Here is a 14,667-nt window from a genome sequence, read left to right as displayed (position 1 = left end):
GCCAGGCCTGGGCGGGGCCAGGTCGGGGATGCCCCGCCGTTCCGCCTAGCCGAGAGGAGGCGCTCTGGTCTCGCGGGGAAGTCCCTAGGCAGAGGCGGAGCTTAAGTCCCCCTCCCAATTCTCAGGAGCTACAGGTGCAGAGCATGAATGAAGTTCAAAATCCTAAGCGCAACAGGGAACATCCACTCCTGCCCCATCCCCAATTTCCCAGATGAAACACATACATCTTTTTTTTTCTTAACAAAATGTATTTATCTTCCTTGGAACTGAAAAATAAATCTATGTACAAAACAGGAAAAGACTGGCCCTCCCCCACCCCGTGCAGATTTCCTCCTGGGACCTCAAGGAGGTTCCCAGAGGGCTGGAAGAGGTCCTGCTCTGTTCTCCGGCCAGTTTGGTCAGGAAGGGGGCGAGGCTCAGTATTCACAGATAAGAGTCCGACCTTCATGCCCTGGACTCCGGGGCTAGGGAGATGAGGAAGATTTCCAGATTCAGGCAACAATATGTTAATTTCTTTGGGGTAGGGGACTTGGATTGCCAAAGGATGCAACTATAAAGTGCGGAAATCTACCCCTAGGGACTGAATGGTCCTTGGTTCCTGGGTTTCCAGGTAGCAACTGTGCTTGTGGGCTAAGGTCAATCTAGTCCCCAAGTGGGAGGAATGCCGGACTGTTCAGGCTCGACTAGGGAACCCGTCATGGTCCACTGAATTTCGGGGGACGGGGTTGGACCTGTAAAGACCGGTTGCATGGACCTACAATGTTCCAATTGGCTGGCTGGTGGGAGATGAAACCTAAATTCTAAGAACCGAGCCAGGGCTCTGGGGCCCGAAAAGGGGCTAAATGAAGGCTCCCAGTCACTGCTGGGCAGTTCTGGGCCACCTAGGACTGTAGGCAGAGTCTAGGCTTGAGTTAGAGGACTAGAGTGAAGCCTGATGGGAGTGTGGGCAGGCCGGGGGCCTTGTCACAGAATCCCGAAGAGTTCAGAGGCCCTTGCGCTGCCGCTTTAGGAAAGAGAGTGTGTAGTCGCTGGGTGTGGACACCTTCTGTTTCTTCATCTGCACTTGGGACTGTGCCGTGAGTTGCAGCTTGATGGCACTAGAGTTGATCTTGGTGGCCACCAGTAGCTCCTTCATTCCTTTCATCTTCTCACTCTGGAAAGTGAGCACTGGGCCCTCTGGGGGTGGCGATGCTGCAGGTGCTGGAGCCTGAGCAGCACTGCTGACTTCTGTGCCACGGGCAGTACCTGAGACAGTCCCTGACGTTTTCCTAGGAGGTCCCGACCCTGCACTTTGCCCTGAGCCTGGGCCCTTGTCCAACGCAGGCTTCTTGGGTGGTGGTGGCTCCTCAGGCTTGGACTCTCGGCGGGGACCGCGCCGACGACCTTCTCGGGCTTCGTCCCCCCATGGTTCTTCCGCCTCTGCTGCCTCGGCTTCCCGGCTAACTATGTGCACCTTCTGCCGCACCTGAGCAAATCGTAAGCTGAGTGAAGGGTCGTGATCACCAGTGGGGCTCCAGCCTCAGCTCCTGACCACCTCTCCAGGAGTCTCCTCTCATCATCTATACTCATAAACATCCATATAACCTCAGTCCCCTGGAGCTACCACCACCACCTGCAGTTCCCATGCCCTGGATGATGGGACCCTCTCACCTGTCCCTCAAAGCGTCCTAGGGACTGCACAAGGAAAGTTGCCCAGCCCACGTGCAGTACTGGTGTGGGGCTACCCTCCTCCCATTTGCAGATGCCATCATAGAATCGCAGCAGGTGGGCAAAGCACTCTGGGTCCTGGAGGGCAGAACCTTGGCCTTGGGTGCCCTGGATAAGGGGGAAGGTACAGCAAAGGTCACAAAGGTCACAGTGTGCAGGCCAGGCTCCACCTGGGCAAAGCCTTAGTTTCAGGGAAGGCAAGTGCAGGCTAGACCCTCCTTCCTTTTACAAAGTTAACCCTTAGTGTGAGTGGAAAAGGGGAGTGAGTGCCTTTCCTCGCCTACAGCCCAGCCCAGAGTCGAACTTGCCATCAAAGAGATAGACCATCAACCCATTTCCCTAAAGGTTTTAGCTCTAAAACACCCTAAAGTCCTTTTGAACCCCAAAAGAGAATCCCCAACCCTGTCCATGCAGTCCAACCAATGTGCCCAGGAAAGAGGGTGAACCAATGGAGTCCAGCCCTTCACCTGGGCTTGCTCTCCTGGCCGCTCCTCGCCTGCTTCTAGCAGGCTGGCTGCCTCCTTCAGCAGGTTGGGGATGACGTCATTGGCCACTTCAAAGAATTCCTTGTAGATCTCTTCATCCTCCCGACAGTAGTTGTAGCTGTGAGAACACACAGGACTCAGGTTGACAATTGCCCCACGGTGGGACACCCCACTGACTGGGTGAGAGGCTGGAGTCCTTGTTCACCCAGATAGTGGGGATCATGTTAGGACGAGGCAAGGTTAAGGAGTGGGGCATGAGGGCTGGGCTAGAAGTTGGGCAGAGACAGTGCAACATAACTGACTATAAAGCAGGAAAAAATGGGCAGAGAGGAGTGAAGGGAAGGCATGAGGAGGAGGAACAACCAGAGGTTCTCACTTCCCAGGTAATGGCAACCTTGGCTGTGTAGGGGCTGATCAGAGAGGACAGAGCTTGAGACAAGGTCTTACGACTGGCTGACCGATTGGAAAGTCATAGAGAGAAAGGACAGGCTGGAGGCCTGGCAGGGGAATCCTCACTCTTGGATAACAGTGGCAGTGTCGGCCCAGGCCTGCAGGGCTTCACGCACATTGCGGTTGCGACAATGGTATCCAGCCAGGTACATGTAGGGGTAGATGTGTTCATCCTGGTAGTAGGTCTTAGCTGAGGCAATCCCCTGGAGGATGGAGCAGAGGAGCCTCAGGGAGGCGGCCCCACTGCCTCATCTCTGACATGCTACAGAGAGAGGGCGCCAAACGGCCATCCTCCTGTCTCTACACCTGGCTCCATTCCATGGTGTTCCCACTCCTCCCATCTCCATCCCAGACCTGGGTCTACAAGCTTCTAAAGCCAAGGACAGACAATAGGAATGGTGACCCCACAAACAAGGCCCGGGGAGGAGCAGGGAAGCACTCAACCCTGGGGAGGTCTCTTCCCCACATGGTCCTGTTTAAAGCCTTCTACCACAATGAGCAGGCTAACATTTCCCCACAGTGCTACCACCACAGGCTACAGCCAGGGTAAAGAAGGGCAGCTGGAAAAATGCAGGGCTTGTAGGATAAATCCAAGCCCTGCCACTCCTAGGCTGAGGAACCCCGGCTTTGCTTAAACACAGATCACCCTTATCACACACATGCCTTATCCAGAGTAAGGCAGAAAATACCCTCCAACACTCAATATCCTTCCTTTTCCCCTATCTCCTCTCCATCCCCAGAGAGGAGTGGCTGCCTTCTGAGATGCCCTCACCTTGTGATAGAGGGTGAGCGGGTCTGGCCGACCAGGGGTGGGTTCCAGCTCCTCCAGGTCTGCCAAGTTCCCTAGCGCCATGGGGTACCTGGGAACAGATGGTAAGGTCAGGCTATCACTCAGCTCCCTGATCCCCCAAGCTGTATCTGATCGTATTCTTCTACTGACCTTTCCAGATGTCCTAGGTCATACAGCAGCCAGAGCAGCTTCTAGAGCCAAAGGGAGAGAAGCGCAGTGAGTAGAAGGGAGCTGCCTATCAGGTAGAGGTGACCGGAAGAAATAGGGCCCTGCTAACAGAGAAGGGCTAAGATTCAAGACTTGCAAAGCCCTTCACGTCTCAACTCTACTTTCCCTTGTGCATCAAGAAGGATCAGTCCATTTTACAAAAGGGAAAGGGAAGGCCCTGGGCAGGGGCAGTGTCCTCACCTGCTGTAGTTGCAACAGTTCCAAAGAGTCAGTGTGAAGATCAATGGAAGGGTTGATGGCACACACCATGAACGCCACCTCCATCTTGCGGTCACAGCGCATGTACGATCCTTTCAGGTACAGCCAGCTCTTAGAAAGGGAGAAAAGCAGACATCTCAGGATGTCCCGCCCTGTGCCTGCTCTAGGGTACAGCATCACAGATCAGTTCATCTGCCTTTCCTCCTGCTGCATAAACACAGAGGGGTGAGGGGCTGTGGGGAGCCTGGCCAGTGAAGCAGAATCAACCCCTCAGATGACTCAGGCTCACTGAGGGAAAAGAGCAAGACTGAGAGAATACGATACCCGCTCAGCCACACCAGCGTTGACTGTCTGGCCTCTGCGGTCCTCGTTGCCTTTGCCATGCCAGGTCACCTCAGCCGTCTGTTCCCCATTGGACCCGAACACCACCCAGGCATGATCCTCGGACAGGGCCAGATGGACATCTCTGAGACCTAGAGCCTGGCAGGCCCCTACCACTGCAAAGGCCACGCCCGAACTGTCCAGTTTAGTGCCTGCAGAAGAGCCAGTAATGAGAGCTCTGTCCTGGAAGAAGGGAGCCATGCCCCCTCTAACACCTCTCAAAGCCATGTCCACGCTTCACACACTCTACCCATTACATCCACCCTTTTGTGCTCACAGCATCTCCCTCCTGATAACCCAGCCCCAGCAGGAAGCCTCTCTAGATCTCCAGTCTACTCAGTCAGAAACTGTCCTCCCTTTTCTACATCAGATACTTCTGTTAACGTAATGACTTAATCCCGCGTCTAACTGTACACCTATCAGACTGCATCAGGGAGAGCAAATCCATAACCCCAGGAGCCCCCAACCCCTCCCTTCCTCATGTCCTGATTTATCTCTGCACTTTTTTCCTGCTCAGCTCACAAGTGGCCTCAGATTCTTGCTCAATACATAATGCACTTTGCATGTCCTCAGTCTTAAGCTCCTTGACCTCAAGCCTGTGCTTCCTTCCAACATATTTTCATAGATATCCTCTTAATTGTCTCAAATGTATCCACCCCTTTGTCCTACGTCCCCAATCTGCTGCCACCCTCTTTCCCCACATGTTAGGCTGCCAGATTCCTGTGGCTATTCGATGGCAGGGCTGGGGTATTGAGGGATGAGAGTAAGATTTAGACCAAATGATCAGGTTCCAGTCCCAGCCCTGTCATTCTGACATTAGAACACCGCTTCCCCTCTTTGGGACTCTGTTTCAACAGCTGCGAATGAGGAATAATACCTGCCCCACTACACAAGTTTGCAGGTTCCAAACGGGCTGTAAACCATATTGTTGGGACATGAAAAGAGGCAAGCCAGCATTCGTTTGCTCCCCTGACCACCTGTCTGACTCCAACCTGTGATGAAGCTGAAGAGAGACTGGATGTGGGCCCGGTCCTTGAAGTAGGAGCGGCTGAGGCTGTTCCATATGACATCCGAGACCTTTTTTACCAGTTCGCGACTGGAAACGCCCCCCTCTCGAGGATAGAGGGAGAGGTCCACAGCACCGCGGATCTGAGCGGTGAATCGGGCATAGAGGGCAGCAATGATGGATAGGTCGGCCACTGGGAAGTAGGTGAGGCCACCAGGAGGGTCGGGTGCCGGGCTGGGCTGGAAGGTGAGCTCCGGCACGTTGGTGGGGATGACACGGTTGACAGCCAGGAAATGCTCTACGAAGCCCAGAACCAAGGAGAGGAGCACCAGGTCAGGCTCCTCTCGGCCCAGCTCCGCAGCGAACAGGCGCACCACGTCGTCGATAGAGCGCAGAGGGAACAGCGTCTTCTGGGCGGCCTTCAGCCCCATGGCGGCGGGCGGTGGCCTGCGGGCAAGCCGAGGAAGGGAGGGTCGGGCTCGGCGAGAGAGCCCCCTCCCAGGCTCGGCTACGGCTCTACCCTCCGCCACAATTCTGCTTCGCCAGCCGCTTCGTCCTGCGCACACGGGCGGCGGCTCGGTTTCTGAGACCTTTCAACCAAGGGCCTTCTAGTTCCCTACAATCCCGGGACCCCCAGCCCCGATGAGGCTGCGTCCCAAAGACCTCTTGGGGACCCTCAAAGGCCACTCCTCCCGGTCCCTGCAATCTCTACCTAGCCCTCTGGAGCCTGTCCAAAAGGCGAACCTAAAGCAGCCTCCCGCAAGTCCCAAGGAGAGTCCTGGCTTCGGTCCCCCGAGCCCACCTCCGCGCTTACATCCCACACAAGGCACCGCGGCGCCCGCCGCCTGAAGCCTGCTGGGAAATGAAGTCCTGCACCTCCTCTGATAGCACTGCCTGCCGGGAAAGGGGCGTCCTTGCTTATCCCTTCCTCTCCAAGCCTGAAAATGACAGTCAAACCTGCAGTGGCTTATGGGAGAAGTAGTCCTGCTACTCCAGGGCGGGTAAGCTGAGCTCTGCAACGATTGGTCATTTACGATCACGCCAGAAGAGGTTCCTCGGTGCCTTCTGGGAGATTGTAGTCCTGGGACTAAACTCTCTCATAGTGCCGCTGCTGCATTGTGTGTTATGGCCAGTTTAAGATGTGAGGGAAACTGTTGCTCTAAAATACTACAAAGAGCCTGGAGACCTGGTTCAGTTGTTTAGAGCACTTGTTGCTCTTGCAAAGGATCTGGGTTCAAGTTCAAGTCACTACACCCAAATTGTGGCTCACCATCTGTAACTCCAATTCCAGAGTATCCATGCCTTTTTCTGACCTCCACCAAGCATGACGTAGTGCACACACATAAAAAGATGCAGACGAAACATTCACACCTAAAAAGACTGCAGGGCTGAACACAGTAAGACAGAGGCAGGAGGATTTTGGTGAACTCAAGGCCAGACTAGTCTATGATGCAATACCAGCCGTTGAAATTAGAGGTAAGAAACTCAGGGTGGACGGCAGAGATGACTCAGAGGTAAGAGCACTGGCTGCTGGCTGAGGACCTGGGCTCCCAGGATCTACATGTCTGCTCACAACTGGATCTTTAGCTTTGTTTTAGGGGGTCCAATGTTCTGTGCTATCCTCTGCAGGCGGGCACCTTGTGCACACACATATGTAAAATAAAATTAAAGAAGGAAAAAAAAAGATCAGGAGTTCAAGGTCAGTTTTGCCTTAGACAGGATCTTGCTTTTTATTTTAGACTGGCCACAAACTGCCGATGTTCCTGCCTTAGCCTCCACCGTGCTGGAATTATAGATGTACACCATCAGTACACATAGCACAACCCCTCCCCCAAGACTTCGAGACCTCATTTTAACTCTCTAAGTCTGTGATGACCCTGTTTCCAAAATGAAGTGTTTTTGTCTGAGACTAAGACCTCAGTATATGAAGCTGAGGAGATGACTTAGCAGTTAAGAGCCTTTTGCTGTATCAGCAAGAGAACCTGAGTTCAAATCCCCAGAACTCGTGCATCTGGAATCCTAGCCCTGTGAGGCATGAGTGAGGAATGAGTGAGGAATAGGGTCAGTGTGGTGGTTAGAGACAGGAGGATCCTTGGGACTTCCTGCCTACCCATCTAACTGCAGGTTCAGCAAGAGAGCCCGTGTAAAGGGAACAAGACACAAAGTAATAAAGAGGGATTTTTGATGTTTCTGTTTTCCACATCTGAACAGCTCCTTGCACAGATGCAAAGACACCATACATATAGACAGAACCTTTGTCTTTCTTTCTCTTTCTTCTTTTCTTTTCCTTTTTTCTTTTTGAAGCAGGGTTTCTGTGTAGCCATGAATGTCCTGGAATTCACTTTGTAGACCAGGCTGGCTTCAAACTCAGAGAGGTCTCTTGTCTTTGCCTCCTAGGGCTGGGATTAAAGGTGTGCACCATCGTCTGGCTACCTCTACTCATGCATTTTAAAGTTTCTTTGTTTTATAAGTTTCTTTGTTCTGTAAAGCTATGGAACTGTTGTCGAATTGGAACACAGAATTTGGATTAACCTAAATCTGTGTTCCTGGACCATGGTCACTCAAATTTGGTTCTAGAATAAACTATATATTATTCTCTTTGAAGAGATGGCTGTCGTAATGGTGCATACCTTTAATCCCAGCACTCTACATACAAGTTCCAGGCCAGCCATGGCTACACAGTGAGACCCTGTCTCAGAAAGCAACACAAAAAAGAGCAGGGGTTGGGGATTTAGCTCAGTGGTAGAGCACTTGCCTAGCAAGCACAAGGCCCTGGGTTTGGTCCCCAGCTCCGAAAAAAAGAACCAAAAAAAAAAGCACTGACTGCTCTTCCAGAGGACCCAGTGGTGGCTCACAACTGTCTGTAACTCCTTTTTTTTTTTTTTTTTTTTTTTTTTTTGGTTCTTTTTTTTCGGAGCTGGGGACCGAACCCAGGGCCTTGCACTTCCTAGGTAAGCGCTCTACCACTGAGCTAAATCCCCAGCCCCTGTAACTCCTATATCACAGAATCCAGTGTCTTCTTTTAGCTTCCATGATGCATGTGGAGCACAGACATACATGCAAGCAAAAATCCATAAGTATAAACTACAATAAAAAACTTAAAAAATAAAAATTAAAATATGAACTAATTTTGTTTGTTTATTTTTTTAGATTTATTTATTCATTATTTATGTGAATACACTGTAGCTGTCTTCAGACACACCAGAAGAGGGCATCCGATCTCATTACAGATGGTTGTGAGCCACCATGTGGTTGCTGGGAACTGAACTCAGGACCTCTGGAAGAACAGTCAGTGCTCTTAACCGCTGAGCTATCTCTCCAGCCCCCTTATTTATTATTCTTTAAAGATTTATTTGTTTGTTTTATGTAAATACACTGTAGCTGTCTTCAGACACACCAGAAAACATCAGATCTCACTACAGATGGTTGTGAGCCACCACGTGGTTGTTGAGAATTAAACTCAGGATCTCTGGAAGAACAGTCGCTGCTAACTCCCCATAATTTGTTATAAAAGAGCTTAAATATATGAACCCAGGGAGATCACTAGTCTATCCTGATATCGTACATAGGTAATCAAAGTTCGCAATGCTTACAACCTACTTCCAAATGATGTACTAGCCCGCCACCTCACTTCTGTCAGACTTGAAGCTGAGGCTGAGTACTTTTATAAAATTTGTCACCTTGTGACAGATGGCATCTTGTGAAGCAGTTCGATAGGAGAGCTGACATAATGAAGCAAGGGGCCCAGAGGACGCTGTGTTTGTTAAATAACAACTTGCATTTTAATTATATTATACACACAAACACACACGTAAGGGTATATATTAAGTATATATATATATATATATATATATATATATATATATATAGAGAGAGAGAGAGAGAGAGAGAGAGAGAGAGAGAGAGTCTTGCCGTGGTGTAGCCTTGGTTGGCCTCAAACTCACAGAGATCCACCTACTTCTGCATTTCAACTGCTTGGATTAAAGGTGTGTGGACACCTTGGCAGGTCTTGTTTTGCTTTTTAAAAAGATTTATCGGGGCTGGGGATTTAGCTTAGTGGTAGAGCGCTTACCTAGGAAGCGCAAGGCCCTGGGTTCGGTCCCCAGCTCCGAAAAAAAGAACCAAAAAAAAAAAAAAAAGATTTATCATTCCTAATGTGTTTGTGTGTGTGTGTGTGTTTGTGTGTGTGTGTGTGTGTGTGTGTGTGTGTGAGCACACGTGAGTGCAGGTGCTGCATGAGCCAGAGGTCATCACATCCTCTGGAGCTGGTTTTACAGGCAGTTTTGAGTCCTCCTGGGTACTGGGAATCAAAGTTGAGTCCTTTGAAAGACCAAACTCTTTTTTTTTTTTTTTTTTGGTTCTTTTTTTTCGGAGCTGGGGACCGAACCCAGGGCCTTGTGCTTCCTAGGCAAGCGCTCTACCACTGAGCTAAATCCCCAACCCCAAAAGACCAAACTCTTAATGACAAGCTATCTCTCTAGCCCCTTAATTTTCTTTTTAAGACAAGGTTTCATTCACTTTGGTAGGAGTAGTCCTATGACCCCTGGTCTCAAACTTGCTAGGTAGTTGAGGATGATCTTGAACTCCTGATCCTCCAGCCTCTAACTGTAGAGGTTGGGAACCACAGAATGTGACACCACAGCCAGCCTCCACGTTACTGCAGAAGATCATTTAGCTGTCCTGTCTGCCAGATTCAGCAAACCAGTCACATCTGAGTCCTGGAAAGAACATGGGATGAGCACAGAAACTGGCTTTCCCAAAAACCGCGTTGGCCTTTTGTGGTGAGAATTCGTATGCTCTTCTACAGTTTTAACACTAGGTGGCGCTCCGAACCCAGGTTTGCATTATTCTACACTGTACTTCAAACCTTAAAATCGGTGTTTTGTGGGCAAAGAGTTGGGGATTTTGGGCAGTTGTAGCTGCTCGTGAGTAGCCCATATTCTTGAAAGTTACTTCATAAAGCTTTTTCTCATGGTACCTCCTAGGTGGTTGGCCAGGATAAAGCTGAGTATCTCCTCTCAGGCACCTGCTGTCAGAAGTTCACTGACATGGATAATGAATGCAAACTTTGCATTTCCTTTCCTTTTCCCTGAGACAGGGTTTATTGTGTAGCCCTAGCAGTCCTGGAACTCACCCTGTAGACCAGGCTGGCCTGGACTCAGAGATGCACCTGCCTCTGCCTCCCAGGTGCTGAGATTAAAGTTGTCCATCACTACCTGACCAACTTCAACTTTCTAAAGGAATCCATGGTGGTGAGAAGCAGTTGTCGATGCTGTGCGTGGGGTGACAGCTGCTGAAGGGTTATGTGAACCAGTTGTGAGAATGACTAACAGGTTTTTCCATGAAGCAAGATGTCTTAAACCACAGCACAGTGTGGCCGTTGTTAAAGGTTGTTGCTGTTATCGACCAAGGGGAACTGGAGAGAGGAAGTGCATCGCAGATGCCAATCTAAGTGTTCTCAAATTGATACTGTTAAAAATGAGGCCAATAGGGGTTGGGGATTTAGCTCAGTGGTTAGAGCGCTTGCCTAGGAAGCACAAGGCCCTGGATTTGGTCCCCAGCTCCAAAAAAAAAAGAACCAAAAAAAAAAAAATGAGGCCAATAGAGAAGGGTGTTTCTGAACCAACAGATACTGTTGTGCCTTGGTGGTTAAACCTCAAAAGAGCTGGCAGAATCCAAAAGGTTTTCAGTGTCTCTGAAGACGACACCCCCAGAATGTTGTCAGAAAACCCTTAAAGCAGGGAAGAAGTCCAGGACCAAAGCTCCCATGATTTGCCATCTTGTTACCCAAAGTTGTTCTGAAGAAATCGAGCGCTTAGACAACAAGGAGGGTGGTACAGAGCGGACTCAGCCTCTGGCGGAGAATGTGAAGGAGCAGAAGAAAAATGTCAGGAGTGGACTGGCAAGAGGTAAAAGCCGTCCAGTCAAATAAGTCTTTAAGAGTAACAAATAAAGCCTGCCAGTGGGTGTCTCACACCTCTAATCCCAGTGTTTCAGAGTCAGAGGCAGGAGAATCTCAGAGTTCCAGGCAAACCTGGTCTATAGAGTTCCAGGATGGCCAGAGCTACAGAGAAAACCATGTCTTTTTTTTTTTTTTTTTTTAAGATTTATTTATTTTATATATGTGAGTACACTGTCGCTGTCCTCACCAGAAGAGGGCATCAGATCCCATTACAGATGGTTGTGAGCCACCATGTGGTTGCTGGGAATTGAACTCAGAACCTCTGGAAGAGCAGTCAGTGCTCTTAACCGCTGAGCCATCTCTCCAGCCCGAAAACCATGTCTTGAATCCCTCCCCCAAAGAGTAATAAATAAATGGTCAGACTGAAAAAAAAAATACACTCCTTTATTTTCCCAAGCTGGACTCATACAGACCTCTTATCCCTATGTCTAGATCCTCCTTACTTGGGGTGGACACCCTAAAAGCTGAATCATGTGAAATAATAATTCAAAGTCACTGGGAATCATCTTAATCTCTTCTGAGGGCAGCAGCAGCACCCTTCCCCCAGTGATGACAACATTACTGCTAGGGGAGTTCCACGTCACTGTCTCCTCCTCCTCCTCTTTTCTTCTTTTAAATTTTAATTGATTCACTTTACATCCGGATCACTGCCACCCCTTCCCAGTCCTCCACACAGTCTCTCTCTCCCCACTTCTCCTCTGAGAAGGTGGAACCTCCCTGTCCGGGTATCCCACCCCTTACCCTGGCAAATCTGCATCTTCTCCCTCTGAGGCCACTGTGGAATATATTCCACAGACAGGTAACTGCTTTAGAAATAATGTCCTTCTCCCCCTCCTCCCCCCCTCTTCTTCCTCCTCCTTCCCCTCCCCCTCCCCCTAACACTTACTTATTAAAGTCATGCATGCCACAGTAGACACGTGTCAAGGTCAGAGGACAACTTTTGAGACTTAATTCTCCGGTTGAAGAAATGGTTCTGTGGTCCTTACAAAGGACCCAGTTTAAATTCCCAGCACCCACAAGCCGGCTCAGTCCATAATTCTGTTTCCAGGGGATCTGCTGTTCCCTTTGGACCTGAGTGGGTCCAGGCATACATCCATGTGGTGCACAGATCTATATGCTGGCAGATCACTCATATATATGTAATAATTTAGATTTTTAAAAATCTAAAAAAAAAAGTGTTTTCTTGGGACTGAAGAGATGTCTCACATACTTAAGAGTATTTGTTGCTGTTTCAGAGGACCCAGGTTCTGTTACCAGAATCCACATGACCACTCCTAACCATCTCTAACTCAAGTTCCAGAGGACCCAGTGCCACCTTCTGATCCCCAAGCACAGTAAATGGACATAACATACATCCACATACATAGGAAAGACAGACATCCACACAGGCAAGACATACCCACAGGCAAGACAGGTATCCACACAGGCAAGACATACATACATACAGGGAAGACAGACATACACACAAGATAAAAATAATTTTTTTTTGTTTGTAAAGATTGGAAAAATCACTGAGCAGTGTTGGCCCACGCCTTTAATCCCAGCACTCTGGAGGCAGAGGCTGGTAGATCCTGAGTCTGAGACCAGCCCGATCTACAGAACCAGTTCCTGAACAGCCAGGGTACACAGAGAAACTTGATTTTGAAAAACAAACAAAGAATTGGGAAAACTGACTTTTCAAAAAAATGTAACTAATGGTTAAGTAAGACACTTTGTTGGGGAAAAGAACTTCCAGACAAAAGCCAGAGGCCCTAACTCTGATCCCTGGAACCCACTTAAAGCATCCAGAGGACTGACTCCAAAGCGTTACCTCCTGACCTTCACACCTGCCATTACAAACACGCTACACATGGCTATGGAAAGACAATTTAAAAATGTAATTAAAAGTGCAAAAAATGTAAGAACTTAGGAATGAGAATAGAATTTGGCCGGCTTTTTCTGGGTATCAGGGTAGCAGCCATTTCTCTGATTTGATGAGGGATGGGTTTAGGTCTTAACTTGCTAGCGTTCTGAGCATTCCTTTCATCCGCTCCCCAGCTGTCAGACCCTCTGTTCTCCAAGGGACAGAAGAGACAGTTTCCAAATAGCCTGGCAGTGTTTGGCATTGTCACTGCACCAGAGTCTCACTAGAACCTCCTGTGAGATAGGATGTGTATTTTGCATGTATATGTGTTTTGCCTGAGTGTCTGTATGTGCACCGTGTGTGATTGTGTGTGTGTGTGTGTGTCTGTCTGTCTGTCTGTCTGTCTGTCTGCTCACAGACATCAGATAAGGCCATAGATGCCCCAGAACAGAGTTATGGATCATTGGGAGCCACCATGCAGGTGCTGGAACAGAGTCTGGTCTCACTCTCTAGCCCACACTGCTCAGGCCCTCTAGTTCTGAGTGGCTCTGCAGGGGTTGGGGATTTAGCTCAGTGGTAGAGCGCTTGCCTACCAAGCGCAAGGCCCTGGGTTCGGTCCCCAGCTCCGAAAAAAAAGAAAAAAGAAGAAAAAAACAAAAAACAAAACAAAAAAAAAAAAAAAAAAAAAAAAAAAACTGAGTGGCTCTGCAATCTCATTCTCCACCAGATGGTGGCGACCCATCTTCTTGACCTACTTTCCCTCCAGCTTTAAGGATGGCCTGCCCTGGTCCCAGAGTTCAGACCCTACCCTCTGTCTCTGTCTAGCTCAGTCTGGAGGTCTTGATGCTACCCAGTAATGGAAACCCTGGCTAAGAACAAGTAATACACCTGTGAGGCCCTCCCACTCCCTTAGATGCCTTATATGTGCGAGCACTGGAGATGAAGAGGTCCTTAGCAGGTCTTGGATCTACTCCTATCCTCTCCACTGACCATGCTGTCAAGGTGGCCTTCTGCCATCTGCAAACCTGAACTCTTCTTTTTTTTTTTCCAGAGCTGAGGACTGAACCCAGGGCCTTGCGCTTGCTAGGCAAGCGCTCTACCACTGAGCTAAATTCCCAACCCCATAAACCTGAACTCTTAGGGTCTCTGATGGGTTTGTCTAAAAGCAAGAGAAGGAAGGGTAGACACAGAGTAAAAGGAGAGAATTACCTTCAGGCCTTAATTCCTGCTCTGGTATAGCCAAGGTTGTCTTGGGCAGGCCGCAGCTGTCAGGTAGCACAACTGTCTTCCTATGGGCAGTATGGGGTACTATCCCCTTCCTGCTAATATTCTGGGGTACTGCCTATACATCTGTAAGTATTGCAGTAAAATTAAAACAACATGGTTTCCTTTATCCCTCTCTAGGTCCGGCACTGCAGTGCCCCATGACATCTGGCAGACATCTTCATCTCAGGCAGCAAAGCCTCTCACCCGCCCTGCTCCATCCCATATCACACTGCCAAAGGCTGCTCTCTGAGCCTGGCGGCAATCTCTCTACCTGTCTAGTTCCCAAGGCAGGTTGCCACCATGCCAGACATACACATCCCAATTCTGTGGCGGCCCAGTGTCTCCAGCCAC

General features: G+C 49.4%; 1 protein-coding gene across 7 annotated transcripts; it reads right to left on the bottom strand.

The window, feature by feature from the left end:
- Positions 1–227: 227 nt before the first annotated feature.
- Positions 228–6,194, bottom strand: Men1 (menin 1). 7 transcript variants are annotated; one of them, XM_039109376.2, is made up of 10 exons: positions 6,060–6,194; positions 5,232–5,692; positions 4,183–4,391; positions 3,841–3,969; positions 3,583–3,623; positions 3,415–3,502; positions 2,709–2,845; positions 2,175–2,310; positions 1,651–1,815; positions 511–1,481 (listed from the first exon to the last, which is right to left on the bottom strand). In XM_039109376.2, coding segments are annotated over exons 1-10 (1,410 nt in total). In that variant the 5' UTR covers positions 6,062–6,194; the 3' UTR covers positions 511–1,439. The 7 variants fall into 7 exon arrangements, with proteins under 7 accessions (NP_062081.1, XP_038965304.1, XP_006230831.1 ...); XM_006230769.5 differs by having other exon boundaries at positions 511–1,465; XM_006230771.5 differs by having other exon boundaries at positions 511–1,465; positions 6,048–6,184.
- Positions 6,195–14,667: the final 8,473 nt, after the last annotated feature.

Source organism: Rattus norvegicus, chromosome 1 (genome assembly GCF_036323735.1).
Source record: "Rattus norvegicus strain BN/NHsdMcwi chromosome 1, GRCr8, whole genome shotgun sequence".
NCBI classification, from domain to species: Eukaryota; Metazoa; Chordata; class Mammalia; order Rodentia; family Muridae; genus Rattus; species Rattus norvegicus.
The sequence above is the reverse complement of the archived record's forward strand: the minus strand, read 5'-3'. Positions and strand labels throughout refer to the sequence as shown.